Source organism: Diplotaxodon limnothrissa, linkage group LG1 (genome assembly GCF_057381915.1).
Source record: "Diplotaxodon limnothrissa isolate DT_005_m linkage group LG1, D_limnothrissa_male_GT1.1, whole genome shotgun sequence".
Taxonomy (NCBI): Eukaryota; Metazoa; Chordata; class Actinopteri; order Cichliformes; family Cichlidae; genus Diplotaxodon; species Diplotaxodon limnothrissa.
In genome coordinates, this window is record NC_140596.1 from 5,562,183 (window position 1) to 5,588,158 (window position 25,976).

General features: G+C 38.7%; 1 protein-coding gene across 1 annotated transcript in view; it reads left to right on the top strand.

Annotated features, from left to right (window-relative positions):
- Positions 1 to 25,976, top strand: part of cdh8 (cadherin 8) — a 95,006-nt gene that overhangs the window by 45,007 nt on the left and 24,023 nt on the right. Inside the window, exons 3-5 of the mRNA XM_085351688.1 lie at positions 13,709 to 13,828; positions 21,415 to 21,582; positions 21,850 to 22,037. Of these exons, the coding sequence (XP_085207814.1) occupies positions 13,709 to 13,828; positions 21,415 to 21,582; positions 21,850 to 22,037 (476 nt within the window). The remainder of the gene's footprint in view (positions 1 to 13,708; positions 13,829 to 21,414; positions 21,583 to 21,849; positions 22,038 to 25,976) is intronic.

Below are 25,976 nucleotides of genomic sequence, written 5' to 3' on the forward strand. Positions count from 1 at the left end.
AAATCACCCAGACATGAGGAAAACATACAGTCCTAGCCACTGCACTACTGTGGTACTGATGTAAAGCAAATTTCTTAAAAGAATCATTGCACTACGCTAACTGTTTTTGGATGTAGTTTGGCCCTACCTCACTGGCTATTCCAGCCCCGAAAATAGAAAGAAACTCAGTGGCATCACCCTTGAATCAACAGGTGTAGCTGACAGTACTAGAATTCATATCTTCATCCGAGATCTGTGAAGTTTGCTGTGGATACCATCAGCTACATTTATTAAGCAGGTCACATCTTGCTGGAAATAGATCTGGTATAGCTCAGCTGAAACAGTCATTGTCTTACACAGCCAATCCTATACTTGCTCACTAATTGCCTACAGGCCCCCTGCTCTGCAGATAACAGACTGAGATGTGACCATTTGCTGCACATTCTCTGCTATGCTGAACTGTACAATATGTTCTTTTTTATAATTTTACACAGATTACACGTTCATTTTGGTTTTGATATCTCTTCACTTATAAAAGCATAAACACAGTGGGGAAAAGTTGATTATTAGCATGTAGATGTAGATTTTCTTCCCTTTTTAAAGTTTAGATCTGTTATTTCTTCAACATCACACTTCAAAAGTTAATTTTCAGATATTTTTGATGAAATTTAAACACTTTGTGAATGTGTGTATGGGTGTGTGTGCATGTACCATTTTTACATATCTTTGTGGGGACCAGCAGTCCTTATGGGGACAAATCCCCGTCCCCAAGAGGTTGAAGGCATATTTTAGGCTCAAATGCAGTTTTAGTGCCAGAGTTACAATTAGGTTGTGGTTAAGTTTAGGCTAAGGGTTAGAGTTAGGCATTCATTTTTTATTGTTAGTGTTAGGGTAAGCAGCTAGGGAAAGCATTATGTCAGTTAGATGTCCTCACTAAGATATTTAAAAAAAAGTGTGTGTGTGTGTGTGTACTATCACCTGTGATACATAGCAGCTGATATAGACTGTTTGAAGTCATGCTGGTGAGTGGAAGGTCTTTTCTACAATACTGCTATAGCATGCAAACTGAGGATGGTTCCAGATCGCACCTTAAACTTGGCGCATGCTTACTCATATCTGCTGAGATGCCAGAAAGGTTTCTACTTCAGTACACAGCCATGGCTCACCTTTTAATTATTCAAGAAGAATGTTGTGGATTTTTAATGCATTGTTGTAGGGCCTTTTTTTGGTGCAATTTTCCTGTGGTGTGTTCAGTCCTCTTTGCTCCTTTGTGTCTATTTCCTGCTGCATCTGGCACTGTGTCCGTCAATCCCACTTACTTTTGTTGCTTCAAAAACAGCAAGGATTTTGCTCCTTGGTTTTCCACTCAACATAGCGTGTGCAGGTGTGCGTGTGTGAGTGTGTGAGTTAGATGTTGTGTGTGCATGTTTTTTTTTTTGCATCTAATTTTACAGTGATGAAAAGAAAGAAAAGAATCCCCACACTCTCATCCCTCCATGTCTGCATTATTAATTGTCTGAGCTATCAACTATAGCTATTTGGACCCCGCAGGCACCCAACAGTCAGTACCTAAAATTAAAAGCAGCAATTGCTTCCCAATGAATGCCATAATAACACTCTTTAAAGTTACATTTTGCTCCCACAAAAGAGCGTAGACTTAATTTAACTGCAGAAGAAATAAAGCAGAAACTGCATAAAGAAAGACAAAAAGGAAGTCTTAACAAAAATCTTTATTAGCTGTTTGTGTGTGTGTGAGTGTTCATGTGTGTGTGTGTGGCTGCATTAAGATTTGTGCAGCCTACTGTAGCTTGTAGTGGAGAGGGATTGGTCAATGCAACATAAATGAGGGTGGAACACATTCATCAAGGTGGCAGAGATTTGAGACTAGAGAGTCCCATCCAATCACTGGTAGAGAATAAAGGGGAGAGGCATAAAAGTCTGTACAGCAAGGTCATTTGAAAAAGAAGCTGATAAGACGAAAGGATCAAATCTCCAGTGCGGGCGAGGCCTTACTCTTGATGTCTTTCCCCATTAACTAAAGCCCTGGCTTGGCACATACAGTCGTTGCCACGGCTCAGCTGTCTGATACAATGACGAGAAAGTAGAACATTAAATAAATCAAGTAAGTCTTTGCAGTGTTTGTCATCAAAACATATGTCCCTGAAAATTCATATTTCAGTTTTTATTTTAGATTTTTGTTCACGGATGACTTTAAATGATGAATCTTTATTGTGGTTTTTTGCAAAGTGATACAAATTTCCACTTGTGTTACTGTGTGTTTTACCCTCCTGTCTTACTATCACACGGGCTGCTGATTTTTGGCATCAGGCAACCTTGTTGAGCTCTACCTTTTTGTGTTTTGGAGCATTGGCAGCTGTATTGCTCTCAACACTGCAGTATGGATTTAGTCAGTTTGTAGTTTTACCACAGTCACAGTCTGGTGTACACATGAGTATGCACACGCACACGCACACACACACACACACGCACAACCAAATACACAGTCAATCCTACAGCAGGTTTGCTATGTCACACTGGGGGCTGCTGTGTAATTGGGTGAATCTGCTCTCCAGCACGCAACAGAGATAGCCCTTTAAAATTTCACTTCACTTCTGGGAGTGTAAACAAACCTTGGGATTACTGGGGTTGTAAATCCACATTGTACCTTCTTTTCTTCAGTCACCCCCCCCCTTTTTGTTTGTTGGCCACGTCCTTTTGAGAGTTTATTGCTGTGCTGGATGTTTGCTCAGTATTTGGAAAGGGTTTCTGTGTGTCACTGTGACTTGTGACATGTTAACAAGCATGATAACAAGTGCACATCTGTGTGCCTATACGTTCATTATAGATCTGCATGCGCATCTTTGTCGGCACGAATCAGTAGGCGTACACTCTAGGCATGTATTTTAGCATGTCTTATGTGCGGACACTTTATGTGGCTGCGTGCAGCTTTCTGTCTGTGTGTTCTCTGTGATGGATTACTTGTCAGATGCCAGCATAGCACCGCTCTTACCGGCTGATGGAGACATTAAGTCACCAGTCACGTAGATGTAGTACGTTTCAAGATTCCTCAGGGAAAATGCTTTAACCCTTCCCGCTCCAGCACGGCTGTCAGACGACAGTGTATGTTACTTAGAAGGTGCTCCCTGCAAAGACCCACAGTATGGCTGGATTCAGTTAAGTTTGGTGTCTTAATGCAGTTGTGTGTACTTTTAGATGGGCCAATTGCTTATGGGCTGCAAACTGTGTACTATGACTGTCTCTGAGAGGCTTGAATTTTTATTTTATTTTATTTACCTCTGCAAGCTATACGAATAGAAAATATGTAATCGACAGAGAACATCCTCTAGTAGTGGCAGCCTGAGGGAGTCGTTGCGGAGGGAGGGATTTTAATGCCCCCCCCCAGTTCTGTCCTTTGTTTTTAATGCTATATTATTATCACTGCTGCTGCTCTCCCTAGAATATTAAAATAACACACTCTGAATGAATGTCAATGTTCACGCTGGCAACTAAGGCAAATCAATTTTTTTTCATTAGAAAAATCTAAACTAAGTCTATTCATTTGCAAAGGCTATTGTCGATCAGTATACTATCCAGTTTTACAAGAACTTGAGTGTCATTATAAAATGTATTAATGCATATAAAAATCGACTTTTTGAAATATTTATTTTTTGCTTTTAGATTAAATTTAGCCTTTTACTTACTTTTAAGAACATTTGAAAGATTCACCATCATGTGATTGACGGAGGCCTGGTAAGATAATCAAACACCTGTGAACTGTCATCCCAGTCACATTTAAATAAATAAATCTGTTGTAATTCTGATCATTATAACTGACCCCCACTTGCTTCAAAACACAGATAAGAGGACAGAAACACACACACACACACACACACACAGACACACGCACACAAACCCACACTCAGAAATATCTCAGTGAAAATAACCCAAACAGTCAGACTTCTTTATGTTTATCTAGACTAGGACTTGAAAACCCGTGATAAAAAGCTTGCAAGAAAATGGTTAAAGAGCCTTTAAGCATAACCACAACTGAACATTAAGAGACATAACTCATTGAAGGAAAAAAAATCTCATTTTCAAGTTCCTCTGGCTTGGTAGTGCTTTTTCCTTATATTGAATCAGCAAGTCTTCTTCATGTCTGCACAGTACTGTCTATTTTCTTGTCTGGGTTTCAAGGGAACCTTGCTGAGTTATCTGCTGCTCTTTTTCTCCCCACTGATGTGGCCTGATGTTTTTCTGGAAGATTTGATCCTGAGGACATTTGCTGTTAATGCACTGTGAGGAGCTTGAACTTGATCAGTAGGGAAACCGCACAGTTTGTGTTTGTGTTTAAACAAGGATTTTGAAATAGGATGTTAGACTGTGCAATATCATGCATAGATATATATATATATAAATATACCATATTCCAATAACTGTGTTATTCTACTGTGGCTTTCAATTGATAGGATGCTTATAATACTGTCCGTGGGAGCATGTACAGAATAAATCAGCGTACACACAGGGATTTGTCTTCCCTGGTGTTCTCATGACCACTGAGCAGCTCCGCTGGAACAGTACAGGGCTACATACACTGTTAAGGGTATTTTAGGCACAATGTACACAAGCAATTCATTTCTGATATTAAGTAATAACTTTGATCTTTGGTTTCCGCACTCAGGAGCTGGTGGTAAAAATATTAACCGCAAGTTCATTTCCTACCTCAGTTTTGCATTGTGCTGAAACATGTTTTTTTTTTTTATTCTTCCATTGAGGAAGAATAATTCACATTAAACACCCTCGCCCCTGTGGCAGAGTTCCCAAATTAAGCAACATTTTGTTAATTTACCCATGATAAAGTTGTTCATTAGACAATATACTTTGCCTTATTCTTTGTTATTACCTTGCCATTGTAAATGCCTTGGGAGCAATTAAATATGTGAAGTGCCCAATTTTCCGTCCTCGACTTCCAGTCCTGAACTCTATCTGCATGTTGCACACATTTCCTATGAACTAATTAAAGTGAATCAATGACACAACCCTTTAAAATGGCGGCATATGTCAGGGCCATCAGTGGGGAACAAAAGACCCTCTTAATTATTTTGTTCCTGCCGTTCCTGTAAATGGCTTGTCAAGGCAGCAGACTCAGTAGCCGACTACTTGAAAAGGAGATGTCATGTACACACAGAGACACACGTACCAGCACATAAACACATACACAAACACTGGCTCCGGTTTCTCTGTGACGGCTCCCTCTCTGTCTTATAAAAGACTAGTAATTGTACTACAACAATGACAATGTAAGTGCTTAAGTGTAACGGTCCCCATACTCTTCAAAGGTGCAGCATCCCTTATCCATCATTGGCTCTGGGGAACTATTTCTTGGATGCTGACAACCATATCTTATCTAGAAAAAAAAAGAAACAAAAAAACAATCTCACCCCTCAAGGGGAATCTGCTGAAGCCACTCTTCCAGTTTCAGGATACCCAGGTACTTCTAGCTGTCCCGTATATCTGCTATTCTGCCTTCTGGAAACTCCACTCGTTCAGTCCCAATCGCTTTCCCCTGTGTTTGTAATCGTTCAGCCAAACCAGAGTGATATCATGATTTCCTCATCATGGATCACTGTGAGATGATATCTCGTTCACTCTTGGCATACAGGTTGATGATCACTCCATTTCTAAATCTATATCTGTATTCACTCTTAGTGATAAGATGGCGACTTGTGTCATTGCCTTGGAGTTGGCCTCCAGTGTTGCCTTCCACAGTCCTGCTGAGTTTATGATGATACAGCTGGAAACTGTAGTGGCAGCATCACTGTTTTTGCAACATTAGGTCAGGGTTTGAATCCCAGTCAGGTCATGCACACTAGATACCCAATGCTACCCAAGCCTACCGCGGAACATGAGCGAGAGACAAATAATTATAGCCATTACATTTTTTTAAAGAAAAAATCTGGTGCAAGTTGTTCCTTGCTGTTCCTCATTCGTTTAACCCGTTCTTCACCTGCATGCTGAAGCCCTGCCTAAATATGCAGCTTACCATGAGTATGCATTAATTCTGTTATAAACACTGATGTGTTACAGGAGACTTTGTTTTTTCCCTTTTTCCCCTGCTTTGCAATTATTAACCTCACCATCCTGCCTTGTAAAATACTTACATCTGCCTCATATTAATGTAAATCATCTTAGTGAAGATGTCTGGGCTGTAGATGAGTGAAAATGGTGACAAATGAAAGCACGGGAGTTGTGAGGCTGCACTGGTAAATGAGAAAAATTCTCACATGCCAGGTGTTTATGAGCATGCTTATTTGTTTAAGGGTTTTTCTTAATGCCCATCTGCATTGTTGCCATAAATGCCCATCTGTAGCCCAGGAATCTCAAAGTGGCTTTGACTACTGTCAGAAAATCAACTGGCAGTGCTCCAAGTATGTCATCTTCTCCTCTGAGAGAATAAATGGACGGGGATGGTTGGATGGATGAAAGGATGCCTCGACACGCTTGTTTTCTCCACCTCGTTACAACCGTTTTCTGTGTTATCAAGAGCTTTGGCCTGCCACACTACAGCACCGCGCTACACTTTGTGTTTGACAATACTCTGCCTCACAGTGCTAATCGCCTCTTAATTCTTGCATTACTCCCCATCCGTGAACATGAATTTCAATTGCATAGGTGGTACTGTCCAAAAATAGTGCTTGCAGCACTGCCTGGAGAGATGGGCTGTCAGTCTACCTGTCTGATCATGAGCTATTATCCTCTCTGCCCACAGACAGGAGGGAGAGCTACACCAGTGTCTATGTGATCATGATCAATACATAATCACTTTCCTGTCACTGCAATGGTGCTATCGGGGGACAGTCCAGCCTCATAGACAAGCCATTTCACAAAAAGGGATTTGGCAGACCATCGTTTTTGACCTAGAAAAAAGGTTCGGTTGTTTTGTGTGTGTGTGATGGTGGTGGGGGTCACAGTGGTTGAGGCTAGGTCGGATGGCTAAGTGAGGGCTGGATTCATTTAATCAGTAAATACTATGTAGTAAATACCAGTAAGATTATTACATGGTCAGTATGCTTGGATAAATTGCACAAGTTTCATGCTTATAAGACTTTAAACATAGTTTCTGAAAAAGACAGCGTCAATAAAGATATTTACAGCTACAGTAAACATGCAGTTGACAATTGTCACCAGTTACTCCATTTGTTGCTTCCCTATTTCATAATAGATTTTAATTCATTTAATCTGCACTCCATAGCTGAAAGTGTATTGCTGATAGTAATGAAATAATTCCTGGCAGCAAGCTGGAAAAAAAAGAAATTTCTGTGAAGAGTTTTCCAATACACTGTCAAATTGTCTGAAATCCAGAGGGACTCAAAAGTCCCTCTGGATTTCAGACAGATTATTTAAAACTATTATAATGTTGCAATTTATGAAAAACTAGCACATCGTCATATAGCTGAGGGAAACAAAGGGATTTAAAACATGATGTAAGATTCAGAAAATATTTTGTAAACAGTATCTTATTCTTGTTTGGAAACACACACACACACACACACACACACATATATATATATATATATATATATATATATATATATATCTGTACACATACTGATTTAGTTACGTGATTACATTACTTTTTACATTACAATTTTACTTTCGCACTGTCCAGAGCAGCACATTGATTCAATTCTGTGCTGGTACAGCTGGCATCAATCTGCTGATGTAAGTATACGGGGTGTAATGATAAATACAACAGCACTTCAATGAATTGAAGTATCCCTTTCACATTTTTCTTAATCGTGTACACTGAAGTGACTGATAGTTTTGCTTGCTGCAAACATATAATACAGTAAAATATAGACAAAAACCACACATCAACAGTTGTGTTTCAGATGAGAAGATGAATGCATGTCCAGTATTCAATCTTGTTTAAGCTCTACTTTGCTCCACTATGGTCACCACCTGATTGGTAGCTTTGAGTTTGTGCTTTTTGGTGCTGGGCAAGATTTATTTATTCATTGATTGATTTAGTTTCATTTTGATAAAATTAGTTAGTTGAGCAGATAGCTAAAGAAAATCAGACAGCTTTATAGCAAACACACTATAGCCATTGGGAGTTAACAAAATCGTATTAAGATATTCAAATATTTAAATTTTCAAATACGACTTTTTAATTTTTCTCCTCAGAAAAAGGTTGTTTTAATAGAATTAAATTTTGTTTTATCAATTTTTTTCCTCAAAGAAAATATTGTAATATCAGTGTCTAATCTGCATATTAAGCAACAAGCTATTTAATCTTCTGTGCACCTATGTGTACGCCCATCTTCTTTTCTGTCTATCCATCCTGGTTTCTCTCTCTCTCTTTCAACACCCACAGTGTAAAGCCAGTCAGACATAAACAGTATTGTTTTACCCGGGTAGGGCTCACAGCAGGGCACTGTTAGCACCACGCCTCATGCAGCCCACAGCTCTCCCCATGCCTCAGTGATATCCCTTCTCCATGGCTCAGTGCTTGCATACATATGAATGCCCCCTGTCTTCTACCCTTCACGGTTCTGAGCTGGTCCAAGCTGAGAAGAGCTGAGGTGTTACACAGCTGCCATGCTTGTTGGACAGACAGATGTGGAGGAGAATTGTAGCATTCCAGTGTTAGTAAATGAACTGTAATGACACATTCTTTGGAGTGATTATAGGTGTGATGGTACTTGAACTCAGGAGTGCTTTCCTGCGGTGCGATTTGCTGAATTGTACTAAGCATGCTGAGGGTGAATTTGGGGCAATAAAGGAAAAAGAGGAGTTTATCAGTTAGAAAATGCAACCAGTATGTGTATGCAGTTAACATTATAACGAAGACTTAGTGCAGTGTCAGAAACTGGGCAAAGGTTTTTGTACAGCAGCTGATCCTACAGTATATCCTAGTTGTGGAAAATGAGCATAATAATGGAACTTAATAATGCTTTCTTTTTGACAGAAATCTTGTGGTTTAAAAGTGAAGATTCTGCTGACAGGTGAAATAAAATCTTGATTCAAAGATAAAGCTTCAGAAGATTTTAATGCTAAAACTTTGTCTTTTTTCCTTGTTCTGCACAGCAAGTTTTACTACTTTGGTCTGTTTGATTATACTTATATTTCTTCTAAGGAAATAAGCAAACTATACAGATCAAGCTGTGTTACAGTACAATGTGTTATTGAAAATAAGCCGCAGCGTCCTTCCACAGCCATTGTGTGTCACACTGGGCTGCATCTCCCAATTTATCCCCTCTCTGGTTCAAGAAAGATTCCTATTGATTTCCTATCACCGAGCCAGTGTACAGAGTAAATAGGAAGTGTGAGCCCTATTATTTCTGTCGCTTGGTAAAACATAAGGATAGACCCCCGTGTCTTTATCACGAGGAACCTTTTAGCCACCACATGCCCTTCAACCAAAACACTACGGCTGTAAATTTTCACACACTGTACAGTAATGATGTCCTTTGAGAATGAGTTTGTGTTTAAATTATTGGTGTGGTATTAAATCCTGTGAACTTCAGAACATGATTAATGAGATTACACTTAATGTGGGAAAACACCCGTAAACGCAGGCTGTATTTTCATACAGGCTTAATGTGCTTTCCCCTGCGGGCCACTGCCCAAACCAATAGAGGGAGATTTGCTTTCCCGGGAGAAGCTTCTGTGCACTCTTTCTGAGTCTTTGCATGTGCTAAGCAGTAGGAAACAGGTGAGACAAATCCCTTTAGACACCAAATAGCGCAATTACACGTTTCTTCCATGTATGTAACAGGTCTGACCAAGAATATGCAACACTTTTGAGGAAGAAAGATGTGTGCAAGACATTCTACTGAATAGTTTTCATATTCCATTGTAGGCTTTTTACATCCTTAATCCGTTCCTGCATGTTTTTTGTTTTTAGCAACCATTCATATTTTTCATCCCTGGACACTGTAGGTGTTGTGTTGCTATTATTGTAGTCGCCACAATGCTACAGGCTTCAAATAAAAGCCAGAGACAATATTCCTCCTACAATTGAGTTTCTGTGCCCATTGCCTGGCCTACAGCTGCATCCATTTCTGCAGTGTCCCTGAATTCTCTGCATTATCAAGGGGAAGGACGAGCTAATCTGCACTGATTTGAAACAGGACCAAAACACTGGCTTTCCTAATCCCTCATTTTTTTTTATCAGGGGTAGTGAGGAGCATTTTACCCCTGTGGGAGGGAAAGAAAGAGGGAGCTATTTCATGCCTCACTGGTTCCACTGTTTTTATGAAGATTTTTTTCCTACCCCTACTTCCCTACTTCAATCCATAGTGTAACTGAATTTCTAAAGCCTGTTTGCAATAGTCAGACACCTTTTAGAAGTACGAAGGTACTTTTCATAATTAGGGATGTGTAGATGGCTGCCTCCTCCCTCTGCAGTAGTAGTAATTTAACTTTAAGGCAGATAAGGCTCTGTATCTCTGAAAAAGGGAGGTGCAATTTCCTTGCTGTCTTTCATTTTATTCATTTGACAATTGGCAAACACCTATGGCACGCAGGATATAATTTGCTTCCTGAAAATACAGTACGAGCGCTCCAATTTGGATTAATGCACACATCTGTGAGATATAATTCAAATAATTATGTTTCCTTAAATTCTGTCAACCAATTTATGTAATACTTCATTCACTTATGTAGCACGTTTGTTGGAAATTTCCACTTTACATCAGGTGCTCTGGCAGGGCTGTCACATAGAGGCCCTCATACTGATTTTTCTTCAGTGCACATGCAGTTTCTGTTGAGTAGAGTTTGAAACATTAATAGATACTGAAATGTGAAAAATTTCTATTTAATGTAGACTGAGAACAGTTCATGTGAATGACAGTTTCAGCAGATAAAAGCAATGCATCTATTTAAGTGTAATAGCAGCTGAAACTCAAGTTGCGCTGGGTGTTGTTGTTTTTTTGTTTTGGTTCTTTTCTTCTTCTGTTTTTTTTTTTTGTCAGTGCTAGTGCAGTGAGCAGAAACAGAGAAAAAGAGCTCATTGATCTGCTATGATCTAAACACTGCAAAAGGCATGGGGTGTAACAAGCTCAGGAAATTTACAAGGTAAGCCTTGGCAACACAACAGCACGGGTCATCATAAGACTATGAATTACTGGAACACCTCAGTCTCAGAGGACCACTTGAGGTTCTCTCCCTGTGAAATAATTGGGTTGCAACAGTGAAACTGCTACACCAGTTAGAGTGCAAAGGGGCTTTTGCTTTGTTTTGCTGTTACAAGACCGCAGACACGGCTGTGACTATTAATCAGCAGGTGACACGTGTAGCTGACGGCATAAAATGGGAGATAAGATCAAAAACTGCACCACATGGATGCGAAAGTCATCTTATTTGCAATTTTTTAACCCATTTTATTTTGCAGTTGGTAAACACTACTGAAGCTATTTGATGTGAATATTAAACATGTATTTTCAGATTGTTTGAGTCCTTATTGGTTAGAAGTAGTAAGTCATTACTGTGGTGCACACTGGTGAGCAGGCTTGATGAAAATTGTTTCGGTGCTTGTAGAAATAGCAGAAGATGATACACCAACAGAATACAGATGTCTGATTTGCGGGTTACACTTTGTAAACTATGGAACAACTGCTCATATTACATCTGGCAAATTTATTTTATTTTTTTATTTATTTTTCGTTATTTAATCCATAGCCGAACATCTGAATCAGAGTTCTGGAGCCAGAGCACTTAACTTGTCACAGGTCTTTGCGCAACAAGCATTTTCAGTTGCAGCGGACAGATTTAGGTGCCTGTGGCAGGACCTCCGCCGTCTGTGACTGGGGACATCTCACTTTGTTGTCAGAACACCTCTAAACATCTTTCACAGAAACAATTACCATACCATCTGTAGCTTTCTGCCAGCTTGTTGCTCACTGTCAGCACGTCGGGTTCTTTTCTCTTTTTTCTTCTCAAATGCTCTCCCACACCCTGAGACTCATGAGGAGTTAGGTCACTTTGGATTAAAATGGATGATTTTAATTACGCGAATTGCCTCTTTATATCAATATTTTCAGTGCTCGTTTTGTCCCGATACCTTTTGATGGACAGGTGAATGGTGGATTGAATTGCCACTAATGTATTTCCTGATTTGAGCATTTGACTGACTTGGAATATTGATGAAAGTCCTTGGATACATTTTACTTATAAAGACCTTATAAAGCTGGTGTAAAAAAGAAGTTTATTTATGTTTGAATACTGATGGTGTGAAGGTAATTCTTAATTGCTGTAATTGATAAAGAATGCTTGATATCCCATAAGAATTAAAAAATACATGAGCCAACACTTACACCAACACAGCCTTTAAACTTAAAAACTTTTATTTGACAAACTAAACTTAATAAACACGCTACTTTAATGGAAGGAGAAGTGTTTTCTTTGTGGTTACATCCAAATATCAAATAACCATCAACAGAGTAATACTTATGCTGTCTGCTGTTCTGAAAGATCAAAAGCTGTGAAAAAAGTAGTCTAATTTGCCCATACATGTCTGCAATTGCTTTGCCTGCTATATTAATATCTAACACACAAATATATGTCACTGACACACTAGATGCCACAGAAAGGACAGTTAATTAACAATTAAATAACTTCTTTGCACACTTAACTGAAACTTTCATTATAAAATCTTCAGATCCATTTTTCATGCCATATTTGAGATCGCTGCAAAAAGTGCAGCCTTACCTAATGTCCACCCTACTGTTACTCATTTTATATTAAGATTTAAAAATCTAGTTGGTATTGATATGGTGAATAACCTTCAGTAAAAATAATAAATCATACAGCAATAGTACATTCATGTAGTTGTAAAAAGCATGATAATGTATTAAGTAATCCAAAGTATTCAGAATACGTTACTATCATTGAGTAACGTAACGGAATACGTTACGAAATACATTTTGGGGCATGTATTCTGTATTCTGTAGTGGACTACATTTTAAAAGTAACCTTCCCAACACTGCCCACTGGCAACCTCTGGTCAAAACAGAAAAATGTTTCTGTTCGGCAAGTAGTTACTGGAGGTTCCTGGTTGTTGCCATGTGAAATCGCCCACAATTGGGTGCTGCACCAAACACTTCCTTGTGATTGCTTTTACTGCTAACAGATTGCTACGGTTACCCATAGTTTGAATGGAATACACTGACATGTCTGCACACACTCATCCAATCCGGCAAGAGAATGTTTGCTTCCAAAGCAGAAATTTCACACTTTAAAATGTATTGGTCGCAGTAGTAAGACAGAACAAATGTTATTTCCAGTTTGTATTGCAGTTTTCAATACTTGGCCAGTAGTGTCTGCAGACTAGTCAGTGTTTTTCATGTAAATTTTCCATGTAAATGACCACTTCAGAAACCAGCTACAATGACCAATTTTATGACAACAAGCAACCTCAACTAGGCTCAACTAGGCTAATGGTTGCAGAATACACACTTATATCTTGCAAAAGGTGGTTACTAGGATTGTTCTCCAGGCCTCCACGAATGGGCCTTTAGCAACTGATTTTAAAGCAACCACTGGCAACCACTTGCATTCACTAGGCTGGTTTCTAGGCCTGTGTGATTGGGGCCTTACGTGGAACAAGATGGGATAAATGGGACTAGAGTCTCATTTGGATTCACTCAGCACTTAGAATTTTAGTTTACAGAGACATGGAGATCATTTCCTGTAGGGATGTTTATACATTTGTCTTTCTGCACCACAGGTACCTCAGTTATCACAGTAACAGCTACAGATGCCGATGATCCGGTGTACGGAAACAGCGCTAAGCTAGTCTACAGCATACTGGAGGGACAACCATATTTCTCTGTTGACCCCAACTCAGGTAAGTCTAATTTCTTGATAATTGCTGAATTTTAGGCTTAAGCTAAAGTATTAGTTTGATCAAATACTCCATTGCGTTCATGAAGGAAAAGCTGATTAAACCTCAGATTCCAAGTCTTGTGTGAGTTAACAATCATGTGGGTTTAAAAATTCATGCATTTAAAATATTTGCACATGCAAACTAGGGAATTTATTTTATTTTAATTACATTTCCTTTGTTTTTAGGAGCCATCTGTGCAGGATGACATTTAGTTGCATATTAAGTAAAAAACAAAAGAAAAAAAAAGGAAACATGCAATAGTTTATAGGTCTCGTGTAATCAGAGTGATTTTAAATAAGGAGAAAAAAATGGAGGGCACCTTTATGGAGCAGGCAAAGCCCTTTGTGCTGTTATTCATTGTTTGCTTGACAAAGCCTGACGAAGATTTCTGTGAGATCAAAACGTTGCTTCATTAAATTTAATGGGAGCTAATACAATGTGCAAGTCCTTTGTCTGCTTCTAACCAGTGGAGAGCATAATGTATTACAAAATGCAATGAATGAACACGGCGTTCATAACGGGACAAAAAGGAAAGAAATAGGTTTTACAGAGAGATGGTGATTCCATCTAAGGATTATTTCATAAGGCTTTTTCTTCTAGACAGGGCCATGCACATCAGGCCAGAACCTTTTAGTATTTAAACACTGTCCTTTTTCATTACCTGCTTTGAGCTAGATAAATGAGCTTACAATGTCATCTCAGGTCAAGTTGTGGTATATCACTATGTGGACAAGTCTCTGGTTAAGTATGTCCAAATGACAGGAATAACTTTACCAAGGTCAAGCTTATGCATAAATCTAAGTATTTTAAGGACACACCTGAACTATAGGGACTGCTTTAAGCTTTATGGACCCAACTCTGTATCTGATCAGCTATCAAAAAGATTGAAAGTTTAAACAGTAACTGAAACATTTTGAAAGTTATCTCACTAAATAGCTGATAATATTTTAGAGGTTTTAGGGTTACGCAGCACAAATTGCATTAATACTTGACTGGATTTTTTAAGCCCTTTATAGTCACAAGGCTTAATTGTTTTCCCATTTAAAATCACTATAATAAAACACTGATGCATACTATGAGTTGATCCTGAACCCACTGCAAACCGGTGGCTGACTTGAAGTGGAGTTTTTTGCAGTAAGGTCCATTCATGATATGAAATACTGTGAGGAAGCTCCCCTTTATTGTGTTATTTAGGCTGTATACTTATCCACTCTAAAATATATTTTAATGGAAGTTTAGTTTAGTTTGGAACCGCTCATTTCTAATGTAGTCGACTTTCTGGTACCTCATATCTATAAGATAAGATAAGATAAGATAACCTTTATTAGTCCCACACGTGGGAAATTTGTTTTGTCACAGCAGGAAGTGGACAGTGCAAAAGTTATGAGGCAAAAATTAGAATACAATAAGAATAAATACAGTACACAACTGTACAGAATAGAATAAAATAAAATACTATATACAGTAGAATAAAATAAAATAAATATACAATAAGATAAAAATAGAATACAAATACAAATACTATATACAACTGAGTAAAAATACAACGATGACAGAAAGGATTATTGCACTTAGTATTATTGCATATGTATGGATGTGTGTGCTTGATCAGTTAAAGTCTTTATTATGGAGTCTGACAGCAGTGGGGAGGAAAGACCTGCGAAATCTCTCCGTCCCACACCGTGGGTGCCGCAGTCTCCCACTGAAGGAGCTGCTCAGTGCTGTCACAGTCTGCTGCATGGGGTGGGAGACGTTGTCCAACAGGGATGACAGCTTAGCCGCCGTTCTCCTGTCACTCACCACCTCCACTGGGTCCAGAGGGCATCCTAGAACAGAGCTGGCCCTTCGGATCACCCTGTTCAGTCTCTTCCTGTCCCCAGCAGAGATGCTGCCGCCCCAGCAGACCACGCCATAAAAGATAGCAGAAGCCACAACAGAGTCATAGAATTTCTTCAGGAGTGGGCCCTCCACTCCAAACGACCTGAGTCTCCGCAGCAGGTACAGCCTGCTCTGCCCTTTCCTGTAGAGGGCGTCTGAGTTATGAGTCCAGTCCAGTCTATTGTTCAGATGAACACCAAGGTACCTGTAGCTGTCCACAGCCTCAATGTGCTGCCAATACTTGGGATTCAAATACAAAATAAATACTAACAGAAGAGCTGAGAGTGATATCCTGCTTTTAACATGTGCACTGCTAGCAGGTGCTACAGGTTGAACTAATTCCAACAGGTGGAGATGCAACAGCTTCCCCACCTGCTTGCCCACCTGAGGTGATAGCAGTCTGTTGCATTGCATTTATGCATAAAGTGCAAACACCTTCTGTAAGGACTAAAAGAGGATATAGTCTGACACTTAACTATTATAACAAATGCTGTATGTCTCCATTATCATGCAACTTCAACTCTATTCAACAAAGCTGTAAGGGACAAAATTACATGTCTGTAAAAAGGCAGCCTGACAATGTAATAGTTTGAAAAGTTGTGTAAAAACATCAGTTCTGCAGGTAACTCAGACCATCTGTTTTTTTTATGCTTGTAGGTTATTGCTGCATGGGGGTGCTGTTAAATGTGGCTTCCTGGCTCACTCCCTTTTGCTACAATTCCCCTCTACAGCTGTTCATTCATGTACATTTATGTTTCAATATTTATACCATACGCAGTGGCAAACAAGTTTTTTTCCTGGGAGCATTGTAACTGTTCCAAGGGGTGTACAGATTTGATTGAAACAACAGATGAATGTAATGGAGCAACTTGATAGAAATGAATGAAACACAAATATAGTCCACACACACTGGTTCATAATATATTGCATAACATATCATTTTGATTTAACAAAAAGACTATCTAAGTATGCAAAAATATTTTCATGAAATAAAAATAAAATATTGTATATTGGCAGTATTAATTAAGGGGGATCTTTATAATAAATTAACTAACCATGGCTTTTGTACTCAGTCACTCGGGATGGCACTGAACAATACTAAATGGACCTTATACATTCATAACCTTTTATAAAAGGAAGGATAGAATTTGCATGAATTTTCAATTCAATTCAGTTTCATTTCATTTATACAGCACCAAATCACAACAACATTTCCCTCAAGGTGCTTAATGTTGGAAGGTACAGATCCTACAATATTATAAAGAAAACAGAGAAAACCCCAACAATCATATGACCCGCTATCAGCAAGTGCTTTGGCCACAGTGGGAATGTATGTGGCTAAAGATACAATTCCAACTTTTTTCAGTGGATAAATCAAGCAATGAAGTGTAACTTGGATAAGTAACGTCAACACATTTGAACAGTGAACGGTACTGTACAGTTCCCCACGAGTTGCGTGGAATTCATTATTGAAACCCAAATGAGATTTATATGAGAGCTTTGCATCAGTGAGTTGCATGTTTTGCTCAGCTGACTTCAAGTCCTAAGTCCTAATGGGGCAGCACTCCTATGATGCTGTGGTCCATAACATCACTGGGTTATGAATTCCAAATAATGGCAATGATAATAATTACTTCTTCCTTTCACAAGGCAGACTCTTCAGCAGCGTCATGGTGCATAAAGTTATCTCAAAACATATTCTAGATTGGATCTTTAATTGCTTTTTCAGCTGACTTTTTAACATGTGTCTGTAAGCAATATGATTAAATAATGGTGAAATTACATTAATAAGAAATGACATGGAAATTGACGGCTCACAATTTGGAAAACAACACACAATAAACAAGCTTCAAGAAAGGAGGACTCAAAATTTATGTACATAATTAGAATGAACTTTCATAATTTCAACACATAAAAACCGGGCTTGTCCTCACTGGTATAGGTGTCGTAATCTCGAAGCCTCTACAGCTGGACCTTGGGCTGTCGAGAAGGGGCTGAATGGACAGTTTAAGGATTAACATTCATGCTTTGTGTGATCGCTGTGCACATGCAGATGGCTCATTCAAGTGAGCCAGATGTTTTAATGAATGTTAATGAAAAATAAAAGGTAAGGGGAAAACAACCATTAGAATGCATTTGACACTTACAACACCACACTGGAAATGAAAAGCATTCAATAAATAAATAAACATCATGCCCCAATTCATCACTTGGTTAATGGTCGATGAAAAAAAAAAAGTTGAAACAAATATCTATGGAAATGAGTGTTTGTCTATCTTCCCTTTTCAGTGATTAGGAATTAATTTGAATAATTAACGATGATCAACAGAGATGACGGTGTTGCTTGTAGCAGGATGACGGAAGAGTGTGTGTGTGTGTGTGTGTGTGTGGAGGAGGAAAAGTAACTTGTTTGTGTAGCTCTTTTTCCTTATTGATTTGTTTGTTTGCATTTCAGATGGTAGGTCTACCTTGTTATTGCACATCAGAGCTCAGAGCTAAAATTAGAGAGAAGTAATTTAAAATCCTATTTCTCTATATAATATCTGCCTATTCATTAAAACTGCAATGACTTGGTGATGCTGATGAAATGCTGGTTTTACACACTTCATCTTTGAGGCCATCTAAGGGTGTCCCATGTAAGAGAGAGTATATACATGTAACACAAGAGCTGTGTTGTTGTGTTACTTTTTTAAAAACAATTTCAAATAGATTTTCTGTAATTATTCTTTCAAATAATATCACAAGTGTGTCCTTGGTGTAATCATCTATAGCTCTATTCATATCATTCTACTTCACTGATTTAAAAAAAAGAAAAAAAAAAGATTCTCGAATGTTTTCAAGCTTATTTTGTTGACGTGACAATACATGCGGTTCACTAAATGTACAAACATGTAGAAGTTTGGTTTTACCCAAGATACTTCCTCAATAATTTTATACATAGCATGTTTGTAACCAGTGTGTAACAAAAATAATAGACGATGGCCAAATCAGAAGACTTCAGGAATGTCAGGAGCCAAGAGGACGCCACAATGAAAACACAACCATATAAACGATGAAGCAATGCTTAAGTTGTATTAGAAATTTTTGTGCACTGTATTACAACTAACAACAATAACCAAAATAGTGTGCGGACACAGAGACCCCCAACAAATAAAGAAAAGAAAGTTAGACCCGGATCTTTTAAATTGTCAGTGTGATCCAGTTCAGGCCTGTTAGGTGATCTGGGCAGTTTATTGGTGTGAGCTCAATCCGATGATCGATGTATGATTTGCACAGTTTGTCCTACCACAATTCAGGCAACCAGACTACAAGATTCAGTTCCATATGGGCTGTGGCTTGCCATCCATTGTAATGGAAGATCATTCTTCTTCTATGGATTTTCCAGAAGGTCTGTAATTCGAAGCTCTCTGTAGAGTCTCAGCTCCTTGATCTCCAAATCAAAAAACCTGACCTAAGAGTGAGGTCAGAGTTACTCCAAATGAACATTGTACATACTTAACTAACAATTATCCATAAACATTTCTGCTTCAGGGAAAAAGCATGAACAAAATCAGTTTCAAATTTCTGTTTCTAACGTGTTGTACAACTATCAAATTCAAAATTTTTTGCGTTACGTGGCAATGTAGTTATCACCAATCATAAAACTAAAATTAATCAGGTCCATAGATCTAATCCACACTGCTCCTAGCAGAAGAATCAATATACTCTCCTCCTTGTTAATTAACAGCAATGGTGAATAAAAATAACACAACAAAACATTTCAATGCAACAGGTATGCATGCTGTTTTTCTTAACCTACAATAGCTAATAAGTTCTCAGATAACAGTGAACAAACAGGATTGTGAGTTTAGATAGTACCCGCTAGCTACTTGCGCAGGACCTTCACCGTTAGCATTTGTTTCCCAAGCGAACAACATCAACATTTCAGCAAGCCGATCAGCGGCTATAACAGTTCAGTTACTCACCAGTGCAAAGCACTGTGTATTCATAAAAACAGCTTCGGGTCTCCAAATCAGCAACCACGTTCCTCTTACAGGTGCAGCTATGGCGGGTGTGGGCTAAGCAGCCTTACTAGCATAACCAAACAGGAACAGTCAAGGCGAGAAAAACAGTCCCATTGGTTAAGGACTGACATTGTGCATCCAGGTCAGAAAATAACCTTTGTTAAACAAAAATAAATAAATAACAAAAATAAAGTACATTGAACCCTGTGGAGTATACCAGGCCCAAGCACACACACGCAGATCCGTATTGCCAAGGACCACATTTATTGATATTAACACAGCAGATAATATGACGCACAGACTGACAGCTCTCGATCCCAGCTGATGTGTGTCTCTTTTCCCTTAGCGCCCTCCACTCCTCTCCGCCTCACTATATAAAGGGAAGGAAAACCACCATCAGTCCAAAATCGCCATGAGCTGTTCTTACCAGCACCGCCCCGTCGAGCTCACTGCACCACTCCTCCCGTGCAGCCGCGCCCCGGACCACACCTCCGCCACAAACCCTTCAACACAAAATAACTAAATTTTATACAATTGTTTAATTAGAAAATGAGTTAATTTGAAATGTAAGTTTTATACTTTCAGCTGTTTGTAGAAGCAGGGAAAAAAGTCAAGCAGAATTACTGCTAATAAAACACGAGCAAAAATCAAGACATCATATTTGGTGGACAGAAAAATCCCATTCAAGGTTAGAACATGGGAGTAGTAATCAATTACCCCAGTGTTATCAACTGGTCCAAGTCACATTGGTCTTTCCACCCCACAGTCACTAAATGTATATTTTTCTTGTGAAAATAATAATAACATATTTGAAAAAGACTTCCTTTAATAAATTACTCGAACAACAAGGGCATTGTTTTTTTTTCAGTACAGTCTTACTGAAGAGGTGTCCAACTATTGTCCTTCATTTTCTCTTTTTGTTTAAATCGTCTGTGTCGTGTGTGACCTCCAAAAGCACAACTGACCCTGAAATTTCTCTGAGGAAAAATCTATCTGTAGAATAAAATGCAGACACAGACAACATTCTAACCCCTCCCATGTTTCCCATCATAGCCAAGCATATTATCATTGTCTGAGGCAGCTCAGGACCAAGGCAGGGTGTCATGCCAAAGCCTGGCTTTTATGAGGGGTTTTATATTCATTTGATGATCCTGCGGGCCTCTGTTTCCTGAGTGGATTATCCGTATATGCCGGTGCTGAGCCCTTTTTATATTCAGTGCTGCGGCAGAGTCAATAAGGTCCATTCTGCATACAATATTCAAGATTATACAAGACAGACAGCATAATTCACACTCAATCAGAATACAAATGACTTCAGACGGTGGAACAACACATTCAAAAACAAACACAGCTGATTCTCAGTGCTGCGACTGGCTCAGTCGTGGGCACCTTACTACATTCACTCAGACTGTGCTTTTTCTGAGACTAAGCCTGCAGGGAAATCTTTAACCCTGCTGGGTATGGGGTTCATGTTTGGTAAGGTCATGGTCTAAAATAATGCATGTTATAAACTGGGGAATAATGTGAGCATGAAGGTGACTGCATGCCTTTTTTTCCTTGCGCTTCCTTACGTTTACTCACATGAGCATCATTACAATTATGTGCAGAGTATATCAGTCAAATTTATAATTGGGTGAATGTGTTATGAACTGTTTCCACCTCCAGCAACCATAAGAATTGCTCTGCATGGGATGGATCGTGAGATGAGAGAGGATTATCAGGTGGTCATTCAAGCTAAAGACATGGGAGGTCACATGGGTGGTTTGTCTGGAACTACTACTGTCAGCATCACACTACAAGACATCAATGACAATCCACCAAAGTTCTCTAAAAGTAAGTAACTTCATAACCTTACCCATCCCAAATTGAATAAAGAGGGAAAAGAAATTACTGCTGCTCTAAATGAGCATTTCTCTGATTGGTAATAATTAGGAAAAATAAATGTTATTTTGTAAATGTCATCATACATGCTCCTCAGAAACTAATTCCTCTAACTGTGAAATGTCTAATGATGATGCAGTAGTGTAATATGCTTCGGTAATTGTGCTTAATTTGATCAACGTTTCTAGAAACCAAAAAGCTGTGTCTGTTCATCCTCAGGTTTGTATGAGTTTGTGATCCCTGAAGACCTACCATTAGGGAAAGAGGGTGGCAAGGTGAAAGCAAATGACCGCGACATCGGTGAGAATGCCAAGTCGACGTACAGCATCATCGAAGGAGACGACCAAGGCGTGTTTGAGATTATTACGAACGCAACGACACAGGAAGGGATTCTACAGCTCAGAAAAGTAAGACCTAGATGATGTCAGGATAAGAGCTGATTGGCTTTTTTTCTGTCTCTTTCTTTTCTGTTTCTATAATCAATTTAAGTAAATCAGTTATTTTACTTCCCATACATATAAGTCAATACAGTATAAAGATTGATGTTTAAATCCCCTTCTCAGTAGGTCTCGTTCTTCTGTACTTCTTCTAGCGATTTTTTTTTCATATGCTTTTAGAGAAGGCAGTACTCAACAGTACACCATCAAATATTAAACACTGAAAGCCTTCCCCCTGAGTAGCTTGGAGGCTAAAGGAGCATTTTTTTAATACATTTCTAAAACCTACTTTTCTTTTATTCAGAAAAATCTATGAAAGAAGATAAATAGTAGGAATAAGTTTAAAGGTAATTTTTAACAATATTCTTTTTGCCAGAAGTAATGCAGACTGTGTGTGAATTGACATTAAGTTGGAGAATACGTTGGACTAAGAGTTGAGAGAAGACACTTTTATTTTGCATTACAGTCCATTCAGTTGTATTTCTCTTAGCTCAAGGTAACTGGTACATATTGTAAATTTGTTCTCCCCACATTCAAAGTTTGCTCAAATTCAGTTTTGCTGGCATCATCACCATAAGAGCAGATGGACTGAACACAAAACTGCAGTGCGAAAGTTTGGCCCTAAAGTAACTTTAGTAAAACAGTTGCTTGTTAATCGCCTTGTTCAAAGGTACAGTTGCAATATTTTAGAGAAGAAAAGGCAATGCTCATTGTTCATCAAGATGTTTTCAGATGTATGGTTTTGAGAAAAATCAAAGAATATTATTTCTGTCACAAAATGTAACCTTTCACCTCGAGGCAGTACATCAGGCCAACAGTACAGCATATAAGACTCATCCCGTGCTGCTAGTAGAACAAGTATCCAAGAATCCCAGCAATTTTCATACATTATTATACATTATTATACATTTTTAGCCACGGAATATCAATATTTCCTCCAGGTTCAGAGCTTGAGAAGTTTAGATGTCATCACTTGCCAGTAAACACTTAGAGCACCCCCTCCCATACCGTGCTTAATACCAAAGTATAATAAATTCAAATTTGAAAAGTACAATGCATTTTAATAACCTGCAGGAAAATCTGGATGCACCTGTATCACAAGGACATCTGTAGAAAATCAAACTGAGATTTCAACAATATCAAACATACCACTGCACATGCTATTTATAAATCTATTATATATGTATGTATTCTATATATTCAAAGTCCACAGAAGCTCAGCTTGGTAGAAGATATTTACATAGACTGAATCATACACATGATTGATGGAGGAGGTTTTTAAGTCTTAAGTCATGGTTGGTTCAGTGTCTGCTGAGGACTACGTATCATTCAAATGCACAATGCTTTTGCATTGTGATGTAAAATGACATTACCCCAAGGACATGTGGTGTGACTTTGTCAAAGTGTGAACAATGAACTGTGTGGGGGTGGAATGTATAAGAGCTAAGGCAATCTGCTGGGACTACAATTCATTGCCACTAAAGAAAACATCAGCGCTGCAGAACAAACTTGACACAAAGTCATAAAATCTCTAACTGTTGACAAAGCAAATGTCAAATGTGTTAGTCTTTTAGGCAACCTCCACTTCCATGTCCCACAGAGACACTCAGTCTTCCCATGTCTACTCAGTTTTCTCTCTGTGGCCCTGAGTTTGCTGCCTACATAACTGAAGCAAGATAGATGATAATGCACTGGGAAAGTAGCAAGACATTTGCACACTCACTGTTTTCTCATCCCTCCAGATGACAGTGTCTCAAGTTGAAAGGAATTTACGAAGCAGTTGTTTCACTTTTCTTCTTCTATTCTGTACCTTCACCACTTATCCACCATCCAGTGTGACAGATTAAACCTTTAACATAACGTTTTTTCCCAAACACGCCTAGTCTCTGTCAACAAGGGAACACGTCTATGAACTCCCATCTAATGCAGAATTAAAATTATTAAAGATACTTTGCGGCAAGGTTAAATCATATTGATCTGAGGCTGGAGAGGCACAAACCAGGGGAGAGATTCTTTTCTGTTTGAGTTTTAAGCTTTTTATCTACTAGCCCCCAGGCCTGTTGAGAGATGTTAGTGGGATGCTGAGCTTTCACCCCTGCAGCCAGTGCTGAACTTTGAAGTCTCTAAAAGGCCTGTGTGTACATACTGATTTGATGCTAACGCTTGAGTGAGAAAGAAGAATGACACGGTGGGGTGGGACACGACAGCAAAGATAGTGTTAACACTGAAAAAACAGGAACGGTTCTTCTTTTGCTGTTTGTGCCTTTTCTTTATCTGTTTTAAATACTTGCAGATGTTCAATTAAGCTATGTTGTTTGGTGGGAACATTGGAGAATATAGCATGACTATGCAAAGTTTGCTGCGTAATGTCTCGTAGTTCTACTCATTTGATTTTGCACTCATGAATCTCTCAACACTAGCTCCATAACAGTGCCGCCATGCATGCTAATAAAAATCAAAGTGGCTCTCCCTGGACTATTCAGTGAAAGCACTCTGTTTGTTTATTGAATTAATAATTTGAACTGGTCATAATATGACTTGTATTCTGTTTTCATGCTATTAAATAGTTTTAAAATAGAAGTTTGAATAGATGCTTTATTTGATTTTGCAATTTGTATCAAAAAATAATTAAAATTACTTAGTAACAAGGGTAATTAAAGAAGCTGTTTACAACTATGTTTTCCTTAAAGTGGATTTGGTATAATTAAATATGCCTCAAAGCCTCTCTCTTCCCCTTTGCTGTTAGGACACTGGAAACAAATGTAATGAGTTCTTTCTACATAATATCACATGGGAGTTATACTGAAATATGTTAACAAGAGAAAAGCAAACCCATGTGAGTAGTAAGCAAGCAAGCAAGCAATTTATTTATATAGCGCTTTCAGATCAGCCACGAGCTGAACACAAAGTGCTGTACACTTGACATGCCAAACATGATACATTGAGCATGTTAAAAAAAATGAGAAAAATAGTAATAATAATATAAGATAAGTAATATATATATAAACACATTTAAAACAATAAAATCAGCACATTAGATTAAAACAATAAAATCAGGGTCAGACTGTGTCATAAGCCAAAGAGTAAAAATGAGTTTTAAGACGTGTTTTAAAAGTGGACAGTGAAGGGGCCTCTCTAATGTGCTGGGAAAGATTGTTCCACAGATTAGGAGCAGCAATAGAGAAGGCCCTGTCCCCTCTGAGCTTCCTCTTGGACCTGGGTACCTCCAGGAGCAGCTTGTCAGCTGACCTGAGAGACCTGGGGGGTGAGTAAGGATGCAGAAGCTCAGAGAGGTAAGTTGGGGCAAGACCATTTAAACATTTAAACACAAACATGAGAATTTTAAAGTGAACTCTAAGATATACAGGCAGCCAATGGAGTGAAGCCAGGACGGGAGTTATGTGCTCTCTTTTACGAGTTCTGGTTAAAAGTCGTGCAGCAGAATTTTGGACCAGCTGCAGACGAGAGAGAAGATGCTGACTAACTCCACAATATAGTGCATTACAGTAATCTAAACGACATGAAATAAAAGCATGGATTACCGTTTCAAGATGCGGCTGAGATAAAATAGGTCTTATCTTTGCCAAGCGCCTTAGATGATAAAAACTGGACTTGACAGTACCCCTAATTTGACTATCTAATTTAAAATCACTGTCCATCTTAAAACCCAGGTTTGTAACAACAGATTTAAAATACTCTGCCAGGGGTCCCAAATCAATAGCGGAGGGTTCACAAGGTCCACTAGGACCAAACAGAATGACCTCAGTTTTGCTGGAATTGCATCTTAGAAAGTTTAGGGACATCCAAGATTTAATGTCTTCTAGACATGCTAAAAGTGGCTTAATAGAGAAGGCATCGTTCTGCTTCAGAGGCAGATAGATCTGACAGTCGTCAGCATAGCAGTGGAAG